Source organism: Cyrtonyx montezumae, unplaced genomic scaffold, assembly GCF_038088225.1.
Source record: "Cyrtonyx montezumae isolate F1298 unplaced genomic scaffold, pur_monq_1.0 scaffold_23, whole genome shotgun sequence".
NCBI classification, from domain to species: domain Eukaryota; kingdom Metazoa; phylum Chordata; class Aves; order Galliformes; family Odontophoridae; genus Cyrtonyx; species Cyrtonyx montezumae.
Genome location: NW_027071970.1, coordinates 9,960,273 through 9,982,138, shown reverse-complemented (window position 1 = coordinate 9,982,138; position 21,866 = coordinate 9,960,273). Strand labels below are relative to the sequence as shown.

At 41.8% G+C, this 21,866-nt stretch overlaps 1 protein-coding gene and 1 non-coding gene across 2 annotated transcripts in view; both read left to right on the top strand.

Annotated features, from left to right (window-relative positions):
* DNAH10 (dynein axonemal heavy chain 10) overlaps positions 1–19,602 on the top strand; it is a 52,617-nt gene extending 33,015 nt beyond the window's left edge. The window contains exons 50-78 of the mRNA XM_065738698.1: positions 104–292; positions 930–1,101; positions 1,720–1,923; positions 2,702–2,782; positions 3,188–3,385; positions 4,033–4,194; positions 4,756–4,930; positions 5,626–5,807; positions 6,634–6,770; positions 7,641–7,858; positions 8,239–8,460; positions 9,022–9,169; positions 9,443–9,722; positions 10,063–10,292; positions 10,534–10,807; positions 11,231–11,335; positions 11,817–11,971; positions 12,569–12,723; positions 12,905–13,088; positions 13,563–13,763; positions 14,891–15,100; positions 15,521–15,616; positions 16,236–16,407; positions 16,528–16,659; positions 17,066–17,277; positions 17,378–17,545; positions 17,783–17,963; positions 18,996–19,141; positions 19,393–19,602. Coding sequence (XP_065594770.1) covers positions 104–292; positions 930–1,101; positions 1,720–1,923; positions 2,702–2,782; positions 3,188–3,385; positions 4,033–4,194; positions 4,756–4,930; positions 5,626–5,807; positions 6,634–6,770; positions 7,641–7,858; positions 8,239–8,460; positions 9,022–9,169; positions 9,443–9,722; positions 10,063–10,292; positions 10,534–10,807; positions 11,231–11,335; positions 11,817–11,971; positions 12,569–12,723; positions 12,905–13,088; positions 13,563–13,763; positions 14,891–15,100; positions 15,521–15,616; positions 16,236–16,407; positions 16,528–16,659; positions 17,066–17,277; positions 17,378–17,545; positions 17,783–17,963; positions 18,996–19,141; positions 19,393–19,539 — 5,136 coding nt within the window. The 3' untranslated portion in view covers positions 19,540–19,602. The remainder of the gene's footprint in view (positions 1–103; positions 293–929; positions 1,102–1,719; positions 1,924–2,701; positions 2,783–3,187; positions 3,386–4,032; positions 4,195–4,755; positions 4,931–5,625; positions 5,808–6,633; positions 6,771–7,640; positions 7,859–8,238; positions 8,461–9,021; positions 9,170–9,442; positions 9,723–10,062; positions 10,293–10,533; positions 10,808–11,230; positions 11,336–11,816; positions 11,972–12,568; positions 12,724–12,904; positions 13,089–13,562; positions 13,764–14,890; positions 15,101–15,520; positions 15,617–16,235; positions 16,408–16,527; positions 16,660–17,065; positions 17,278–17,377; positions 17,546–17,782; positions 17,964–18,995; positions 19,142–19,392) is intronic.
* TRNAA-UGC (transfer RNA alanine (anticodon UGC)) lies at positions 5,838–5,909 on the top strand. The gene has a single exon. It is a non-coding gene; the product is annotated as a tRNA-Ala (tRNA).
* Positions 19,603–21,866: the final 2,264 nt, after the last annotated feature.

Sequence of the window (21,866 nt, the reverse complement as noted above, 5' to 3'; positions counted from 1 at the left end):
TGATCATCTTTTTGAGCAATAACGTGGCTAAAGGGTTTGTTATTTTATTAATATTATTGTTTCCTTTGTCTCCTAGTAACATTCTGACCACCTTTCTCTGCAGGAGATTTTAGAGGAATACAATGAAGTTAATGTTAAGATGAATCTGGTTCTTTTTGATGATGCTTTGGAACATTTAGTCCACATATATCGCATCATACAGATGGATCGTGGCCATGCCCTACTCATAGGAGTTGGGGGCTCAGGAAAGCAGTCTCTTACAAGATTGGCTGCCTTTACAGCTGGATGTGAGGTTAGTGTCTGTGCATATTTGCAGTGAAAGAAGACAAGGAAAGCAATAGTGGGATGAGGATTAAATTGGAGGAGGATGAGTGGAGGAGGAGAAAGGCAGGCAAGATAAGATCAGGCTGGTATCTCTTCCCTGTGAAGAGAAAAACAGATCACCCACAGCCTAGACCTCCTAGCAATCTACACAGGTAGTTTTCATTGCTTGAATCTAGATTTTGGCACTTGGGAACAGAAAACAAGGATGGATTTTTGGGAACAAATCTAACGGTACCTAACTATTGCTTTTGTTACTTATCTATATTACAGCAGCACTCTGGTGCTTCTCAAGGAACCCTTTCCTGGTAGATACTGTAATATTTTAGATAGGAAATGTTCCTCCTTCAACAGTCTGTTAAAGGAACTGTTGACTGGGTGGAGAAGAATGAAAAAGGAGGCTGAATACAAACTGCAGTCAAATCTTAAAAATGCAATCCTGCAGGTTTGAACAAATGTAATTGTTTTAAAAGAACGTAGCACATAAATTTACTGATGATAGGGGCCAAACCAGAATCTTTCATCCAATCTAATTAAAACTGAGTTTCAAAGTTACCATTATGTCATGGGTTCTTCTGTGTGCTCTTAATGTTTGTTTTCATCCTTAGGTATTTGAGATCACCTTGACTCGGGGATATAAAGAAAATAACTTCCGAGAAGACTTGAAAAACTTGTACCAGAAGCTTGGTATTGAGAACAAGTCAATAGTCTTCTTGTTTACAGATGGCCATATAGCAGAAGAGAGTTTCTTGGAGCTCATCAATAACATGTTAACTTCAGGTTAATTTTTTCATTTACTTTTAAATAGCATTTACCTGAGTGACAGCAGCTGCTTGTACGTATATCTTAAGCTGTGGTTTAGTGTTTTTTATTGTATGCAGCTGGTGAAGATTAGCAGCAGTTGGTGCTGTGACCACCCTTTCTATAGAAGTTCATACAGAGTCTGATTTGAAAATATTATCCCTTTTCTTAGTATAGTTTTTCCTGTTCTGTTCTGCTTATGCCAGTCATTAGATAACTTATGCAACATGTCCGTTCGATTGAGAGACTGAAAATGTGATCTGGTGGTTTCTAGACACTAATGAATATTTTCCCTGCATAAGTAAAAGCATTTTGTGTCCTTGTGATATTTTGTATATGTTGCTGAAGCCCAAACAAAACCAAATCAATTATTCCTCTAAATCCCCTTGCACCATCTGAAGTACTTCCTCTCTATAGTCCATTATGGGTGAGGAGGTGGAGAAGCACAGAGAGATTAATAGCTTAGTTCAGAACTGCCCAGAATTATTTTTGCTGAATTAGGTTTAATGCTTGTAACTCTGATTTCCCATGTGCTCTGTCCCTTGCCATATGGTTACAAGTTGTTCTCACTAGCATTCTTCCATCCATATGTTACAGGAATGGTGCCAACCCTTTTTGCAGATGATGAAAAAGACACCATACTAAGTCAGATTGGAGACGAAGCTACTAAAGCTGGTGTGAACCCATCTAAACAGAGCGTCTGGCAATATTTTGTAAACAAATGTGCAAGCAACCTTCATATTGTCCTGGGAATGTCCCCAGTTGGGGACAGTCTGAGAACGTGGTGCAGAAATTTCCCAGGTATCAATTATATACAGTGCTTAGTCCCTTCCCTGACAAACACAGGTTTGTAGGCAAGACAAAATTTCCTGCAGACTCTCACAGCTAAAGCTAAGTGGAGCATACTTAATGATTACCTATTTATATTATTTTTTTCCAGTTAACTGCCATGTATCAGTGGGTATTATTGACTAACATTTAGCAGATCAGTTCATTTTCCAGCTGAATGGCTAGAAATCAATTAGTCACTGCCACTGAACTGGAAGTATGCAGACTGCCTATGTCTACATCATCTCTGTAGCTTACAGAAGAATGTGTCATATTAAATCATTATGGAACTAGAATGGTGGCAAGAGAAACGTTTTTGTATCCAAAGCTAAAAGAAGAGTGGGTTGAGAAGAACACAGCCAGGAGAAAAACTGCCTGGGCCTGGTGGATGCTGCTGCAGAACAGGTGGCATCCCCTCCCTCCTGAGAGGATCAAGGGGACACACAGTTGAGGAGTTCTTCTGGTGGGAATCCTAGTGCAGGCTTTAAAATATCTAGTTGTTGCTCTTGACTGCATCCTGTGGAATGGTACAGCCTACAACAGATTTAGCAGGACACAGATGTGGTGTTGATTATTTACTATCAAGATGGAAGTACTGGCTGTGTGGTAATTATTGTTCCTAAGCAGGAGCCAAATAAGACTGATCCTGAAAATTCTTGATGCTAATGAAGTTAAGCGTAGGACTGTCTAGCGGATGAAAATGTAGTTTTACAAAGGACGTTTTCAGGTAACACTATGCTTTTATTTTAAGGTCTTGTCAACAACACTGGTATTGACTGGTTCTTGCCCTGGCCCCCCCAAGCTTTGTATGCAGTTGCAAAATCTTTTGTTGGTAAGTAGGATGTCAGTATTTTAACCTGTTAAACCTTGGATTGGTTTAAGAAATATACTATATATTTTGACTTTATTGTAGACTTTGTCTTGCTTTCCTGTTGTGACTGCTACCATAAATCTACAAGGGCGATGTAATATCCCAGTAAAAAATGTCTTTGGTTGCCAGTTTCTTACTCAGATAGGTTTAAAAGAAACAACTAAGATTTGAGCTTGTAACTCTGGAGATGATGTGACCTGGCTATCAGGATGCCTATGTTCCTTTCTGAGCTCTATCTTGGCCTTTCTTTTTGTCCTAGAAAGCAGATTTTAAGCTAGGTGCAGGAAAAAAAAACATACATTAAAGAAAGAAGATGGTAATTGACCTACTCTTTATTTGTTTATTCTGACTGACTCTTACTTTTAGGAAGTAACACACGCATTCCAGCAGAGAGCTCCAAGGTGGTGGTTGAGCACATGGTTACGGTGCATGGATCTGTAGATGTTTTCAGCAAGAGGTTTCTGCAGAAATTAAGGCGTAGTAACCACGTCACACCAAAGAATTACCTTGATTTTATCCATACGTATTTGAAGTTGCTTGAGGAGAAAAATGAATTCATTTTAGGTAAGACTGTGTAGATGTTTTCTCCTTTTTAATAAAGGACTTAAATACTGAAAAAAAATTATTATAATATGATGAAAATGAATGTAAATCCTAAATATTACCCATGTTATATTAAAAAAAAAAAAGTTACTGATATGTAGTTTTGGTGTTGGACTAACAACCTGAGCATGTGTGATTGTTTGGATTCTGTCTAGTGGTGCCTTTACCCCAAATTCTTCTGTGAATGAACCTGGGCCAGATTTTCCAAAACAGACACTCCTCTGTGTGATTAGATCTAATAATAGGGTGATTAGATCTAATAATAGTTCAGCCTGGCTCAAGGTTTGATGTTCTTACTCAAACAGCACTTCTTATTCACACTTCTGTGAGTACTGAAGTATGTGAGGAGAATCAATCAAATCTCAACAGTGCGGTAGTGAAAGCAATTAGAGGTGCAGGGCCACTTCTGTGGCAGCACACATGACTTTAATTCTACCTTTTGTGAGAGACTTATGAAATAAAAAACCTTTCACAGTGGTTTTTCCTTTCATAACTGAGGTCATTGCGTGGCAAAGTGCACCCATAAGCATATCTACCTTCTGTGTCATTGTCTGCTGCTGTGCAATTATACCAAGGAATCACTAACATTTCTCTTTTCTCTTTGTTAGCACAATGTAAACGTCTGGACAAGGGCCTAGAGAAACTGAAGGAAGCTAGTGTGCAGTTGGTTGAGCTGAACAAGAAACTTGCAGAGCAAAACGTTGTGCTAGCAGAAAAATCAGCTGCTTGTGAGGCTTTGTTGGAAGAGATTTCTGCAAACACGGAAGTAGGTAGGTAGTTTACAGCTCCTGAAGTGTCCCTCAGGCAAAGCACGGCTTATACATTCTGTGTTGGGTTGGAAGCTACTCTAAGAGCTCCACATGCTTTTAGAGATGACCCTCTTGTTCTGTCTGTGCTGATCTAGGATCTTTCTAGAAGAGTAGGTCCTGTATCCTAACCAGATTGACCAAATATATAGGAAAGATGACAACTTCATGTTGTGCACCTCAATATTGTGTTCCCCTGCCCTTGTCTTCCCTTTCTAAGATATGAAGAGTGATGTGGGAAGGGGGCATTAGGAACAAAGGGATCTTCTGATTCAGAAATGCTTTTAGAGGAAAGTCCAAGGGAAGCACAGTAGGAGAAGAGATTATACGTGCTTTGTGTGGGACTCTAATGGTGTTCCTAGCCTGGTGACAGATGGTGCCCTGTAAACGCTGGCAAGCTAGCAATAAAAAGGTACTGGTTTGGTGGTAATCTCTGATTTTGAGCCAAAAGCATATATATATTAGTATGTGTTCTGCAAAAAAATTTCAATGATCTCTTTATGGTTCTGCTTTTACAATCTTTAGCTGAAGTGAAGAAAAAATTGGCCGAAGAAAAAGCTATGGAGATACAGGAGCAGTATAGCGTTATTGCTATGGAGAAGAAGGCTGCTGAGACAGCTCTGGATGAAGTCATGCCTGTTTTAGAAGCTGCAAAACTGGAGCTGCAGAAGCTTGACAAGTCTGATGTTACTGAGATCAGGTAGCTCTTTAAATCTACAGTAACATAAATGCTTGGAAAGTCATGGAGAGGCCTTTTTAGAGTCAGCTTCACCTTCCTCGTGGGCATAGTGTGTGGGTTAAGATCAGGACATCAGTTTCCCATGTGCAGGTGTCACTACAGAATGCCATGATTCCTGCACCCGGGCTTCTCCTCAAGCCTGTTCTTTCTATTTTCAGTGGTGCTTTAATAGCATGAAATTGTACTTTTCTGCTGGATTACTTCTATTGCTTTTGTAATACATTTTGTATTTGGGGACAGGTACGAAAGTACATGCAGTCCTTGGCTCTCCCCAGAATAGTAAGAGCTTTTCACACTGTTTCCTTGTCACACTTGTTTAGTTCCTTTTCTGTAGTAGGTCTCAGAATTCCTTCAGTACTCCTCCCAGTGAACAGCTGCTGCCTGACTGCACAGCAGAAAGATATAGATTGTGGTTTTAGGCCTTTCTGTGCTGAAATTCCTTAGTCTCATATTGATCAAATTATTTGAATGCAATAACCAGATTTAAGCTCTCATCTAGCTAATTATTTCTTGTTTTGGCTGGATTATATTTTTCACTTTGTTTAAAATGCCTTATTTAATTTAATGGCTGCTGTTGTCTTTCATTAGCAGTCTTAATGGGAAACTTGAGTCTAGCATCACATGTTTTGTCTCTCCATTGTCATCCTGTTTTCTAGATCCTTTGCAAAACCCCCTAAACAAGTGCAGGCTGTTTTGGAATGCGTTCTTATAATGAGGGGGTACAAAGAGTTAAACTGGAAGACAGCCAAAGGAATGATGTCAGAGGCAAATTTCCTGCGGTCTCTGATGGAGTTGGATTTTGATGGGATTACGCAGAGCCAAATGAAATCTGTTCGAGGTAAATTATTGACCAGGGTGACTTATTAGAGGGGATGTAGCTCAGTGGTAGAGCGCATGCTTTGCATGTATGAGGCCCCGGGTTCAATCCCCGGCATCTCCACTTTTGGAGCTGGTACTCTTTGATATCTCTGTCAGTGATGCACCATGCCCGCGGCAGTTCCTCAGTGTTGTTTGGGAGGGTGAGATTTCTGTCGTGCTAAGGGACAGCGCTGTCTGGGGTGCTGCAGATCTTGCCCTTTCTGGAACTGGATTTCTCAGAGTGCAAAGAGCGCTATGTGTTTCACATTCAGTCCTCGTACACTTTGGTTTGGAGCAGGCAAGAAACAAACAGGACAGCTGAGCAGGGCTGCTGTTCTGCTTTTACGTACTCAAACAGTAGCATTATGATCTTGATTGCTATGTGGCAATTGAGATGTGATAGGTACATAGTACAAAGAAGATAAGCTGTATATAAAACTGAGGAGTTAAGCTTTGCAGATGCTGACCAGGATGTGATCCAGAGTAGTTTCTTTAAGAGTTGAATTTTTCACTTCTACAAAATGATATCCAACTGCTGTAGAGAAAACAAACCATAACCACGAGGCATGCTGCGAAACTGAATGCACTACTTCTCGAAAGGAGCTTGAGAAATTGCTAGCAGTATTGTTGTATAGTTACAGCCCAGTACTATCATCATAAGTTCAGAATCTCTTTAATATTCTGAGAAATGATTCATGTTATCTGTCACAATATTGCTCAATATTGCTGTATGGTAACCTTATTTCTCTGAAGATTCCTGCACTATAACTTGGCTCACTTGCAATATTTTTTCTTTGTCTGTTTAGCTCTGTTGAAGAGTCTTAATACTACCTTCACTGAAATGGAACTTGTTAGCAGAGCTGGCCTGGGAATGTTGAAGTTTGTAGAAGCGGTGATGGGCTACTGTGACGTAGTGAGAGAAGTCAAGCCAAAGAGAGAGAAGGTACAGTGCATGGATTCAGACTCTGAGGAGGATGAACCGTGATCCTCATCAGAAAAACAACACTCGTCTATTTCATAGACAGCCCTGTGTGAGAAGTCTCTGAAGTGCTTCAAAAAAGGTGTTTAGAAATACTGTAGCAAGGGTGAAAACGTACTCTGTTATGTGCTATGTGTGTTGTGCTCTTGTGCTGCAGTACAGGTTCAAAAGTCTAGTGCTGGAAGGAGCTGAGAGAAATGGGGTCAGGTGGAATTTGATCGTCTGGCATGCTCAGAAAACTGTTTTTTAGCTGTCTACTGAAAGCATGCTTAAGAACACATGACATTTGGACAGAGCAGAGCTCTGTCACACATCCATGCCCCTTAAGCACAGACCTTCTAATTAACATCTTTTAGAAAGACTGGGACCTTAGCTGTGTTATGAAAGGAAATCTAATGACACTGGGAAAATTTCTAACAGAAAATCTGCTTGTATGCAGCTGACTACTGAGGAATTATATTCACTAAATGCTGGGCCTGACTATTTTTAAGGTATTAATATCACTGTTATTAAGCAGACAAACAACCTTTTTTGTCTGGGATAATCTGCTGACCTATGATGTTGGCAGGACTGCTTACATGCTTAATATAGTTCATGTATTGAGAACTCTGCTTTAGGAGATTTGTCTGCTTTGGATCTGCAGTTTCAGAACATGAGGTAAATGTTTAGGATGGGGAGAAGTAGACAAGGAACTGGCAGTTATTTTGGCTTACACCATTTATTTCCACAATGCTTTAAAATACACCACTATAGCCAAAAGAATGAACTTGAGATTTCTCTCCAAAACCTTTCTTTTCTTTGATAATACTCTCTGTGTTTTCCTTCATAACATAGGTGGCAAGGCTAGAACGGAACTATTACTTAAGTAAGAGGGAATTGGAAAAGATAAATGCTGAGCTATCTACAATTCAGGATGAGCTTAAAGCTTTGGGGGACAAATATCAAGAGGCAATAAAAGAAAAACAACAGTTACAAGAAGAAGCAGAGGTTATGCAGAGAAGATTAGAAGCTGCTGACAAGCTAATCTTTGGCTTGAGATCTGAGAACAAGAGGTAAGTGTAGACTCAGAGAGGAATGTTCTTGACCTCAGGGGATCATGTGCCAGGAATAAAATCTATCAAACTGAGATATTGTTGGAAATGCCTTTCTCTGTTTGTTTGTTTGTTTTTTCCCTTCTGCTAGGAGCTAATATACATTCTAACTAATGTTCATTAGATCTTGAAAAATAGCGATGACAATTTTTAATGCCAAAGATTTACTAAGGTTAGAAGGAAGATGGTTCAAACCTACTCAGTGTCATCACAATAAATGAGAGAAAAACTGACTGTAAATGTTGTGGTTGTCTCAGTCTGTAGCTAAAGTAGCAGCAGTTGGAAAAGAATCCCCATCCCCAGGTACAAATTCACCCAGGATCCCCTTATTTTTCTATCAGGTGGGCAAAGGAACTTGAGGACCTCAAAATGCGAAAGGTGAAGTTGCTTGGAGATTGTCTACTTTGTGCTGCCTTTCTGAGCTATGAAGGAGCATTCAACTGGGAGTTTCGTAATGAGATGATTTATCAAGTGTGGCAAGAAGACATTCTTTCACGAGAGATTCCTCTCAGTCAGCCTTTTAGGTTAGAAAGCCTCCTGACTAATGAGGTGGAAGTTAGCAGGTATGTCCAGTTGAGAAGTTAGTGACTCTCCTGTATGTGGAAGCATGAAGTGGGAATCTGAATCTGTAGCACAAATTTGGCATTGTGAGCTGAAGTGTGGGTGGAGAGTCCGTTTTACTTCATGCCGTAAAGATGACAAGGAGACAATTATTTTCCTGGTTGACAGAGACTGTTATAACAAATCATTGTTCTTTCTGCTACAAGGCCATTTACTGTATCTGTGTGCATACCTTTTTACTAGTTTTCTGTGATGTGTGTTCAATCCAAGGCTGAACAGTGGTCTTTTTCATTTATTTCAAGAAATTTGAAATTAAACCTATAGCTAAGTAACTCATATTTCAACTATGTGATTCCTCACCAAATGCAGCAGTCTGACTTTTGTGTAGTTCAAATGACTCAGTGAGTCAGTCTGAATTTTGACACTGCTGTCACAATCACATACGCTGTATATTTGCCTTGTGTTTCTAATACTGTGCTCACTGGATGGCATAATTTTACTGACTACTGAAATTCTCTGCCCTCCCATCAAGTTTTTGTTCCAGTTTGGTCTTTGCTTCCTAGGTGGGTTTCCCAAGGATTGCCTCCAGATGAGCTCTCCATCCAGAATGGCATTCTGACAACCTATGCAAGCCGCTTCCCGCTCTGTATTGACCCACAACAGCAGGCTTTAAATTGGATTAAGAAGAAAGAAGAAAAAAATAACCTGAGGGTAAAGATAAACAGCAATTTAACCTCCTTACTGGTTAAAAGCTACATAAATACCTCTTACCTTGGATGGGGAACTAGTTATGCTCAGTCAAATGCAGTGATTATCATGTCTTTAAAATAGGTAGTGAATATGTGAATGTCTTTTCCCACAATTAAATTTCAAGTGTTTGGGATGTTGGCCAGCCTCAGTACAGTCAAAATAGTGTAACCAAAAGGAAAGACTGGTGTTGCTTCTGTAGTTCTGTTTTCATCTCTTTCCTTTTTTCTCTTGCAGATGGCTTCCTTTAATGACCCAGATTTCCTTAAACAACTAGAACTTGCCATAAAGTATGGACATCCTTTCTTGCTGTATGATATTGATGAATACGTTGATCCTGTGATGGACAACGTCTTAGAGAAGAATATCAAAGTTGCACAGGGGCGAAGATTCATTGTCCTGGGTGACAAAGAGGTTGATTATGACAGTAATTTTAGATTGTACCTGAACACCAAATTAGCAAATCCAAAGTATTCTCCCTCTGTGTTTGGCAAAGCTATGGTTATCAATTATACAGGTAAGCAAGATTATTAACTAAATAGTGATTATGCTGTTTAGAGCCTGGATGGTTATCTGAAACAACATAACTTTAACATTTAATAGTCTCCCTAATACTTATCATCTGATTTAATATAAAATTCTTCTAACTTCTCTCTCATAATTTGAAACACAACTGAAGATCTAGTCTTATACCTGTCAGGTTAGGATGCATGGTTACAATTAATATAGTATGCAGTTATTATCCAAGTCACTCTGTTGCATTGCTGTAGTTTTATGAGATGATCAAGGTGAAATGAGTTGTCTAAAAGCTGTCTTTGTTCATTTAAAAAAGGCTCTGTTCTGTGTTTTATCTGTAGTTACACTGAAGGGCCTAGAGGATCAATTGCTCAGTGTTATTATGGGTTTTGAAAGAAAGGAATTGGAAGAACAGAGAAAACATCTCATCCAGGAGACAAGTGACAACAAAAACTTGCTGAAAGATCTGGAAGACTCTCTCCTTCGGGAACTGACATCTTCCACAGGAAACATGTTGGACAACGTAGACTTGGTGCAAACCATGGACGAGACAAAATCCAAAGCTACTGAGGTACCAGCTGTTGTTTAGCGAGTTTTTTTTTTAGTAGGATAGTTACTTATTGAGTCTCTTCTTTCCCTCTCCTTGTGTTTTGTTTTCTTTCATGAGAACTCTTCAGTCCTTTCAACCTAGCTCTTAGTTTCAAGAATGAATGTGTTGTATCAGGATATGTATCGGGATATGTGTTGTATCAGTACTGAGCAGTACTTTTTTTGTTTTTAACTTCACATGTATAAAATCTATGTCTGGCTAGGTGATTGAAAAACTTGATCTGGCTGCGAGGACAGCAGCGGATATTGATCGGCTTCGAGATGGCTACAGACCAGCTGCCAGGCGTGGGGCCGTCCTGTTCTCCGTGCTGTCTGAAATGGCAGCTGTCAACATCATGTACCAGTACTCTCTGGTCTCCTTCTTAGAGGTTTTTGGACTCTCTCTTCGGAAGTCCATGCCCAGTCCTCTTCTTCTGGAGAGATTAAAAAACATCATGAATACACTGACTTTCAACACCTATACCTATGGCTGCACAGGTTGGTGTGGTTTAATGACGGTGCTCCGTTGGCATTCCTGTTAGGAACCAAGCTTTCAGCTGCTTTATATTAAAGAGGCAAATTAGCAAACAGTAACAAATTCACTGGTGTTGAGTTTTCAGCATTGTTTCTGGTTTACTGTTATTCTCTTCTATCTGAAGTATGCATATTACAATTTAATTAAACAAATCCTTTCTTAATCCAATTACAAATGGCAAATTGCAGAAATGGGTCTTACATTCCCAGGTATTTCTCACAGATGCCATTTTGACCAACTTGTACTTCTGTAAGCCTGACCCAAGCCCCTGTCCTCAGTCACCTTGATCTTCGTGGGGTGACCAGATGCAGGATGCAGATCTCAAGACTGTGCTAAAACATGTGGGACTGGAGCAGGTTTTTGAAAATGTTGTCCTTTTAACACAGGCCTGTTTGAGAAGCACAAGTTACTGTTCTCCTTTAATATGACTGTGAAGATTGAACAAGCTGATGACAGAGTTCCCTACAAAGAACTTGACTTCTTCTTAAAAGGTGAGTATATTTGTATATAAATACATATGTGGTGATAGCTGGAAGATCTTTTGAAGATAGATTTTGTCTAAGTATGATCTGCTGCAACAGCAAGCACATGAAGTCAGCTGAAATGTTGGTTTACATGGATTGTGGGTTTTTGCTATTGCTATTTTTTTTCACTTTGTTAAACAGCAAAGAGATGAACCTCTTTTCACTATAAACATCGACAAATTTTGTGTTGGATACAGATAATGTTACCTGAGAAAATAAGGCCTAGTTATTTTCTAACTACTTATAAACAGAAATGTTTGCAGATACAGCTTTGGCTTTTGCAGGCACTCGTAAAACGCTGTCTTTACTGCAGCAGACCAGTTTAATCTCATGGTGCTTGCAGAAATAAGTTTCCAAATGGTTTCTCTGTGTGGTGGGACTGAATGTGTGGCCGTGTACTGCAGAGTTTATGACATGGATGTTCACTTTGGTTTCTGAATGTGACTAGGCAATATCTCCCTGGAGAAGAGTGCACGAAAGAAACCGTATGCTTGGCTTCCAGATCAAGGCTGGGAAGACCTAATTCGTTTGTCTGAGCTAATTCCTGAGCAATTTGAATCCCTTCCAGATGATGTGGAAAAAAATCCAGATGTATGGAAAAATGTACGTGATTTTCTGCAATTCTGTTCTCTTTTCTTGTTTTTCTTCTGGTATTAAATGTCTGAGTCTGATGCAGTGTGCCATAGAACTCTGCAGGATGCATGTCACCACTGGAGTTTTCTGTTCAAAGAAACTGTTTCTGTTCTGTTCAAGTTTTTCTTCTTGAACTTAGTGACTGGCTTATTTCCACAAGAATTAGGGCTCTCATTATTTAAAAACAACCCCCCAGCACCTTCTGTACTGCACACGTTTTATTTTCCAGTCATATGCCTTGGATGAGTTCTTTGCCCTGTTCAAGTCAGTGGAATTTTTGGTTGCATACAGCAGTCGGTATTTCAGTGTAGTTTTCGTACTGCTAAATCTCATGAGGGCTGCTCTGAAAGCAGTGCCTCCTCCCACAGTGTCAGAGGTGGGTGGTGGTGGTGTGGCAGCAGAGGCTGAACCTTCCTAACAATTCTTGGTATTGAAAAAGCTGAACCTCTTCATTTCTTTGCAGTGGATTGACTTCATTGCTTTTCTTGTGTCAAACTGTTTTTCCTTGTAACTTTGTCGATAGCTCCATTTGATCTATCTGCACTGTCTCTTACCTTTCCTTGCCAGTGGTATGATACAGATGCCCTGGAGCAGATGCCATTCCCCATGCAGTACCAGAACAGTCTCACAAACTTCCAGAAGCTTCTCCTTCTGCGGTGTTTCCGAGTGGACCGCGTGTACCGGGTGGTAACAGACTACGTTACACTGACAATGGGAGAGAAGTGAGTCACTTGTTTCAAACATAAATGGTTTTGTGTATTTTGCCCACACAACGGAGCGTGCTTTTTCTCTGTACTGTTTCCACGTACTGTCTGAAATGGTCGTAGAATGTAGAAATCATCTTTTATACAAAATTAATACTTTTTTTTGTAGTGCAACTCACTGTGCTTCTTTTCCTACCAGATATGTGCAGCCCCCTGTGATCAGCATCAAGACCATCTTTGAGCAGAGCAGTCCTTACTCACCAGTTGTTTTTATCTTAAGTCCTGGCTGTGATCCCATTAGTGACCTCATGAAACTGGCTGAAAGGACAGGCTTTGGAGGGAATAGACTCAAATTCCTAGCCATGGGACAAGGCCAAGAAAAGGTAACTTCAGTGGGAGGGTTGGGTCATTCTGTGGGCACTGAGTTAATGTGTGAATTGCCAGTCATACTTCTGTTATCATGGACTTGTCCAAATGTCCTTTCTGAAGGCCATTGAAAGTGAAGTTAATTTGTGCTTCAGAAATAGCATGCTGATTGCCAACCTAGAAGGAATGGTTTTCTGTAACGTGAGGGAGGGCTTTTGGCTCTTTGGATGCCTTTGTTTTTTACATTCAGAGTGATATTCTCAGCTGTGAAAAAGTAGCTGAGCTGAAAAGAAGTTGCTCTGCAGCCTTTCAAAGGATCATCAGTGACTGCCCCTGGGTAGGGACGTGAGTTGATATGAAGTCAGTGTTTGTTACAAAAAAACATCCTGCTGCTCTTTCTGTCTTTCCCATAGTTTTGTTATGGACATTTGAGTTGGTTTGCATTCACGATAAAGAAAGAGTTACTCACATATGGTTCTTTTTCTCTTCAGATTGCCCTGCAGATGCTGGAGGAGGTGGTGGTTAAAGGAGAGTGGCTGATGTTGCAGAACTGTCACCTTTTGGTCAGGTGGCTTATCACCCTGGAAAAGGCCCTGGAGAAAATCACAAATCCTCACCCAGACTTTCGCCTGTGGCTGACTACAGACCCAACAGAGGGTTTCCCCATTGGCATTCTGCAGAAGTCACTGAAGGTACTGTGGGAGGGGATGTCCTGTGTGCTCAACTAACCCGACTGACATGCAGAGGAGCATGAGCTGACTGCAGCACGTTGGCCTGGGCTGTACGAGCTTTTTGTTTTCATTAGCCAGACAGGTTTTTCATCTTGTTTGCCCTCTGGTGATTTTTTTTTTCCTTTGGATGACAGCTGGTAAGCATTATTTTTCTGGAGCAGTTATTTTAGAGTGGAGCTTTGTGAGTAAACCTGGAGAAGTGACAAAGCTCTCTAGGTTCAAACGCTGCCACAAGTGTTGTGTATCCAGGAGTCAGAAATAGCACTGTCACTGATGCAGAGCTGAGGTCCGTGTCCAGCCTGGCAATAGTGTCAGTGGAGCAGACACTGTAATAGGATAATGGCTTCCAGTTGCTACTTCAGGCTGCAGCATTCATCACAAGCAAGCTGAGCTGATTAATTTGAGGGCGCAAGCCGTGATGCAGCTCTAGTTTTCTTGTGACTGCTTTACTTCTGCTGTGGTGAACCAGTCCTGCAAATGTCATAACTTTATTTCATGGGTTTGCTGTCCGTGGTGTATCAGATCCACCCAATCAATACATGCTCGAGTTTGTCAGTGATTGCTGTGGAGTATTCTCCTCAGCACTGCTCAGTGCCGCAGTGGGAAGGAGTGAGCACAAACATATTTTTGATTTAAGATGGCACATATGCACTTTTAGGTCTAGCTATGGGCAGCAAGAACACAAGTTTTACAGCACTTTGACAGCATTGCCAGGAAGCTGACTCTGCTTTCATTTGACAATTAGTAAAGCCATGTTAAAGATGTAAGCCATCTTACTGTTGTGGTATGTAGGACATGGCAAAATGTGTAAATTACTAATCATATTTCAGTACATTAGATCTTCAAGTACGATAAAATATTAATCTTTCAAATAACAGCTATTTCTAAAATAGCACCAGGTTTCTCTTCACATCTCTGCTAACTTTGATAAAAGGTCGGATGCGTATCTTTACATACAGAAAAATCCCACATTGGTATGAGTTCAGGAAGCTGATCAGTTTTGCATTGTATAACTTTGCATGATACATCTCCTGTTAATCTCCTCGATGCTGTTCAGCAGCTGATGGTGTCCCTGGTCATTCTGACAGGTTGTAACAGAACCACCGAATGGTCTGAAGCTGAACATGCGATCCACCTACTTCAGAGTTCCCAAGGAAGCCTTGGAGCAATGCCCACATCCTGCCTTCAAGTCCTTAGTGTATGTGTTGGCCTTTTTCCACGCTGTGGTTCAGGAGAGGAGGAAGTTTGGCAAGGTTGGCTGGAACATACCCTATGATTTTAATGAATCTGATTTCCAGGTAAGAAAATAATGACAATAGCTCTTATATTTGGAGTTGCTTGAATTACTTTTGAAAACACACAGTCTATCCAGCCTTAATCCTTTCCTCTGGTATATTATATTAACCTTCTGTTGTTGTTGCTGTAGACTCGTGATCTTCCCTAAAGTCAGTTTTGATCACGTGAAGACCACAAAACTTCATGAGCTTCTCACTCATTTATGTTTGTATTTGTATATATTATTGTTATAAATGCATTTGTGTTTATTTTATAACCCTTCCGTATGGGTTTATTTTCTTAACAAGTTGTACACTTTCTAATTAACTTTGCTGGGGAAGGATCTATTGTTAGTTTCCAAACAAGAACTATGTTAAGTAAAACCATGGATGTGAGTAGCTCAGTTTTGAATCTTCTCATCTCATGTTTAACATCTTCATTAGGTCTGCATGGAAATTCTTAACACGTACTTGACAAAAGCTTTCCAGCAGAATGATGATAAAATCCCCTGGAGCAGTCTCAAGTATCTTATTGGTGAGGTGAGTGCCTGCACTGTCAGTAAGAGTCCCTAAGTGTCATAATGTAAAGTTGTTCAGAATCTCTTCTGGGAAGTCCTGAAACTCGTGAGCAAGTCACTTAGTTTCACTGCCTCAATGAAACTGGGGCCACTGTGCATAATTAACTGAGAGCTTTTGGGATCCTCTGAGGAAAGGCACTGAGCACAACAGCTTTGCAGTACTATCAGTGCAATGGAATGTGGCTGATGTCAGAGCTGTACAAGCAGGTATTTCCAAAGCAGTGCTGCATTTGCTGTGTGCTGTGTAGCAGCTGCCAGTTCAAGTAGCTGCTGTACCACAAAATCTCACAGGGAGTTATTTGGCAGCGTTTAATCACAGCTGATCCCGAGTTGGTGCTGGGGAAGCTCCTGTTGCACACATGTAAGTACATCACCAGGGCTGGCTATGAGTGGCCCAGAGCAGTTCCACTTGAGAAGGAGCATGAGGAAGCCCTTAAGGCAGAAAGCATTACACTCACACCATGACCCACTGCAATAGCAAAGTGCTTTGCACCTTTCAGTGATTCTTCTGTTTTTTAAACTGTCTTTGCTGCCCCAGAAGCCTGTGGGATATGGTGCATTATGAGTGCAATTGTTTGTAGGTCATGTATGGTGGCCGTGCCATCGACAGCTTTGACCGTCGCGTGCTGACTGTCTACATGGATGAGTACTTTGGTGATTTCATATTTGACTCATTCCAAACGTTTCATTTTTACAAAAACGACGAGGTTGATTATAGGATTCCACGAGGGACTGTAAAAGATGACTTTGTTGGTAAGCAATGCTTTCTCTGTCGCATAAGTTAGCAGTCAATAAGCCTACTCACACTACGTGTGGTACGGCAGGTGTAGCATAATGCCATGCATCACTATGAAGTGTGTTTTTGTATTGCAGAGGCAGTAGAATGTCTGCCCCTCACTAACACTCCTGAAGTATTTGGTCTTCATGCCAACGCTGAGATTGGCTACTACACGCAGGCAGCTCGTGGTATATGGTCTCACCTTCTTGAGCTGCAGCCTCAGACAGGTACACCCAGCACTTCAGTGTTTGTGCAAATAGGAACTAACGAGGTGGTGAGCTGTGCTGTGGGGACTGTACCAACCACAGCCCCACACCAGGTCTGGCACTGAGGAGTTTCTGCTGCAGCACAGCTGGGCTCTGCCTGCCAGCACAGGTAATGGCCTCGTGGAGCAGAGGCAGCAAAGAGCAGGGACTGGCTGGGAAGGAAAGCAACTGAGCTGCTGAGCCCTGGCAGCAGGGAAGTAGTTCAGCACGTGCTCAGAGGAAGCCTCTGGCAGGCAGGGGGTCTTCTGGTGCAAAGGCTGAAGAAGTGGGAGCAGGCAGTGTGTTGGCCCTCACAGTTCTCTTATAGGAAGTAATAACAGAAGGGATGTTTTTCAGACCTGATCTCACTAAGCTGTTTCCGTTGCAGATGAATCCAGTACAGGAGTTAGTCGAGATGAATATATTGCTCGTCTTGCTAAGGATATAGAAAACAAAATACCAGAAGTATTTGATGTTAACAAGATACGAAAAGGTTTTGGAGTGGACCTATCCCCTACAACTGTGGTGCTGCTGCAGGAACTGGAACGTTTCAATAAACTGATTGTTTGCATGGCAAAGTCGTTGGCTGAACTACAGCGTGTACGTGAGAGCACCACTACTGCTCACAGCCAGCAGCTGCTGTCAGCTCGGGCTTCAGTTGCCTCAGCTCTGGTGCTCAGGACTGTCACTGTCATTCCAGGCCTTGGCTGGGGACGTTGGGATGAGCAGTGACCTGGACGATGTGGCTCGGGCGCTCTTTAATGGTCAGATTCCTGGCAGCTGGAGGCGGCTTGCTCCCGACACGCTCAAAACACTTGGAAATTGGATTGTTTTCTTTAGAGAGAGGTATAACCAGTACAACACCTGGGTGAGTAAATGAGGGGCTCCACAAAGCTCTTTTTTTTTTTTGGTCTGTTTTAAATGCAGTGCAGATTAGTGATGGGGTACAGAATGCACTCAGATGTCACTGCCTTAAGTAACTTAATTTGAACTTGTGCCAATCCATCACCACCTAGAATGAGCCTTTAAGATTGGCCTCTGAGCTGAGGAGGAGGTTTGGTGGGAGAGCAGAGCAAGCACTGCAGCTTTCTGTTACTGACTACAGGTTAATGAGCGTGAACCAAAGGTGATGTGGCTTTCAGGCCTGCACGTTCCAGAATCTTACCTGACAGCTCTTGTTCAAGACACCTGCAGGAAAAACAAATGGCCCCTGGATCACTCCACCCTGTACACTGAGGTGACCAAATACAGGACTGCAGAAGACATCACTGAAGGGCCTATACAAGGTGAGTGACTTTATGGTTATTTGAGGAGAAATTAGCAGTTAGGTGAGGCCAGAAGGGAGAAAGTGCTTGGCCAGCTGAGTGGAATTAATGTCATTGTACCTCTGCAGACAACACATGCAGTTATGCTTTTAAACAGTCCACATGGTTACAGGCTGGACATGGGCAAGGTTCAGGTTCCTGCTTTTCTGCTGAGCCACTGTAAACTGAGAACTGAGCTGCTTTTTTTTTTCTGCATCTCTCACACACACACACACACACACACACACACACAAACACACACTCACACTTCTTCAACTTGCAGCCTCCCTGCTTTGCTCTTTTTTCCCTATGCATTTTCTTAGTAAGGAAAATATTACTTCATCCTAACAAATTTCTAAAGATATTTCTAAAGATAGTGCAAATAATGTATTTAAACCAAAAGTAAGTAACACATCACTGTATTTACCTATGTAAAGATATCTTTGAAATTTTGATGACTAGCAGTGGTCTGATTACTAACTACAGCAACCTCAGGATAGCAGGCCAGGTAAGCTTCGCTGAGTATTAAAACCTGACTGGTAAAAACACAGATACTTTCCCCTCCATTTCCAAAGACAGCTTTCAGTTAATAAGTCACTTTCTTTTCTGTATTTCCCAACATTCAAACCTCCATCTCTTGTCAGTGTGACGTAACCCTCAGAGTGAAAAAGCTTGCTCAGAGCTGGGCTATTAACAAGCAAATAACTGGAAGACAGCATCCACTGTAGAGAAGAAAGCTGCAAGAAAATCAGTATTTAATCCTAACACCATTTATCATAAATAATGCAGCTAAACCAGTTTTAATTTGACATTTGTTTAAAAGCTCCATCTTGCAGCTGTATCAGATGAGCCAACACTGCAGGTCAGCATATACCTCCCTGCAGAGGCAGTCTGAGAGGATGGAGTTTTGTCATTATCTCTGTGCTGAGGACAGGACAGGTGCTGTGGGAACAGCTGCCTTTCTCTGTTGTAGTAACTTGATTTCCACAGCAGGTTGCATTTCTGCCTTTACAGGCTGCTTTGTTTCTGGCCTGTTTCTGGAAGGGGCAGACTGGGACACAGAGAACAGCTGCCTAACAAAAAGCAAGCCTGGAGTGCTGGTGGTGGAGCTGCCTATTCTGAAGATAATACCCATCGAAGCACACAGGCTCAAACTCCAGGTACTTTCCACTGGGGGCAGGGGTAGATTTGCTTTTTTACTTCTAGTTTTAAATCAGTAGCTTCAAGTCCCTTTGCTGTTAGCACAAGCAGCACTATGATTGCCACGAGCATGTAAAACGTGCAGCATAAAGCTTCCCTTCACTCGTCAGAGTGATTTTCTGAAGACAAGCATCTCTTAGAGAGGCCCCTCTTACTTCCCCTTTCATGCAGTACTTTGAGTATCACTCAGTGTCCTTTCCTTCACTTTCAGAACACCCTGCACACTCCAGTGTACACCACCTCCCAGAGGAGAAGCTCGATGGGCACTGGCCTGGTTTTTGAAGCTGACCTTTATACCACCAAGCACATTTCCCATTGGGTGCTTCAGGGTGTTTGTCTCACTCTGAATGCAGACTGACAGTTTGGAGTTAGGCACTGTTATCCTCACAGCATCCCCTGCGTTAGAGAGGGAGAGAAGAAAAAGAGGAGGCAAAGACTGAGCAGTGAGGTGGGGGTAGCAGTATGTTACGCTGGGAGCTAGTGGCATCAATAAACACGTTATAAAGTGAAGAGTTTTTCACCATTTGTATTTCCTCTTAGAAACACTTCAAGCTGGTACGTGTATGTATATATATGGAAAACATATATATACGTGTATATAGGGAAGATGTAACAAGTTAGTCTGACAGACACAAACACTGAGGGTTGGCTGTAGGGTTGTACGAAATGTTTTTAATTGCCCAAAGCATCACTTCTGCTGGGGTGGAAGCGATGCCTTCCATCAGCCCTGAACGTGGCAGGGTAGTTCACTCATACAACAGCCATAAAAATATGGCAACCACCACCAAAGAAATCCCCAAACCCAAAACACTGCTGGTTAACAATACACTTACAAGTCCAGAATAACAAACTTTCTTTAACCGACCATTTCTCAGGAACGGAACTCTTCCCTGTCCCTCCCCACAATTCATGAAACGAATCCTAGCTCACGGCTGGCAAGGCACGACGCTCACACAGTCATTTCTTGGGCTTCTCAAACTAGCAGGTGCCTGAGCTGTGAGGGGCACAGGGACAGGGCAAGGAGGCCCTCAGGGCAGTGGGCATTCAGATCCTCTCTGCCTGGGACCAACGCTGCTCTAAGTTATCATGCTGCACGGGGAGGTTAGCAGTACCACAGGTGGGAAGAACAGCTTTTTGATCCTGTCAGTGCCTTTTTAGGGGGGAGAAAGCTGACCGATAGTTATCCAAGGCTCCAGAGGGAAACACCAACACAGCTGCAGGAAAAAGCTGGAGGGGCAGACTACAGCTGGCAAGGGGAAGGAAAGAGGGCAGGCAGGGATCCTTCATCAGCTTTTACAAAGGTTACGTGTTCCAAGTTTTTGAAGGCACATCATAAGCTTAGCAGCATTTGGGAGCTGTTTTTTCTTGCTGGTCCTACTCAGAGGCTGCAGACAAGAGTGAAGCAGAGGCAAGCTGGAGGTGCTGATCAGAATTTAAGAGAAAAAACTCCTTTCCCAAAGTTACATACTCACACAGCTCTCAGTATGCCTTTCTTTCCTAGAAAAAAAGAACAAAAAGAAGAAACAGAAATCAAGTAGTCTAACACCACAGGCAGGGTCTACCTGTTCTACCTGGACAGGAGAACCAGGACAAGTCCAAGGCAAGTGCAGCCCAGCGGGCTAGGATAAAAATCAAGGCTGCCAGGTTCTCCTCTTGAACAAAGTGGGTAAGTCAGTTATGTGTAAAACTCAGTACACACACTTTAGAGGAACAGCTCAGGCTTCCACACTATTAAAGTCAGAACTGTCAATGATACCCTGAATAAGTCTAAACTTTTCAAGAAAAAAAAAACCAAAACACACAAAAAAACCCCAACTCTTTATAAAAAAAAAGTGCAGGTTAGAGCATAAAGAACCATTCTCATACAGGACGGTCAGGTACATTTCCTCCCTGGAAAAAAGGAGCTCTGAGTCAGTGTGGAAGTGCCACAAGCACAGTGCAGTGCCTGACTAGTGTAAGATGTGCAGTGAAGCCATTCAGTTCAAAAAAACAAAAGCATGTTCACACTGCTTCTGAGAGGACCATTAACCATTGAAGACAGTGCATTTCTTCCTCATTTTTTGCATTTCTTCCTCATTTTTTTTACTTAAAGCCACAAACCAAAGTATTTAAGACTAAACAATGCTTACTGGGACTCTCAGGACTTTGAGAAACTATGAACACAGTTTGCAACTGAGAGCACTTGAAGGAAAAAGTCCTTATTTTGTTTTAAAGTGTACGTACGGCCACGTGGACTCTCAATGCTAAGAAAGGCTTTGTCGTGACAGTTAATGTTTGTGTATGAAGTGCTACATACACAGTGAAGACAAAAGAACCATTGCTATTTCAAATGCTAACAGCCAATACCTATTGCTGCAGGTTTATAGGTACGTTTGTTTTCACTACTGTTAATAACACAGCCTGCAGCGTGTGCCTTTGTCCACACGTGTAGATACAATAAATGGAGCAGTGCTCAGAAGCAAGCAGTCAGGTACCCCTGATTTGGCCACAGCATTTAGTAGTTAGATACCTTGCCATATGAACACAGTCCTAGTAGGATTCAATAGCGGAGAATAAATCTATTAACGATGTATCTGGAAGAAGTTTGGCATGCATGGGGCATCAAAAGAAACTTTACTGCAGGTGCTAATTATCCTAAAGGATCACAGTGCATAAACAGCAACAGAAAGGGCAACAGCGGCTGCC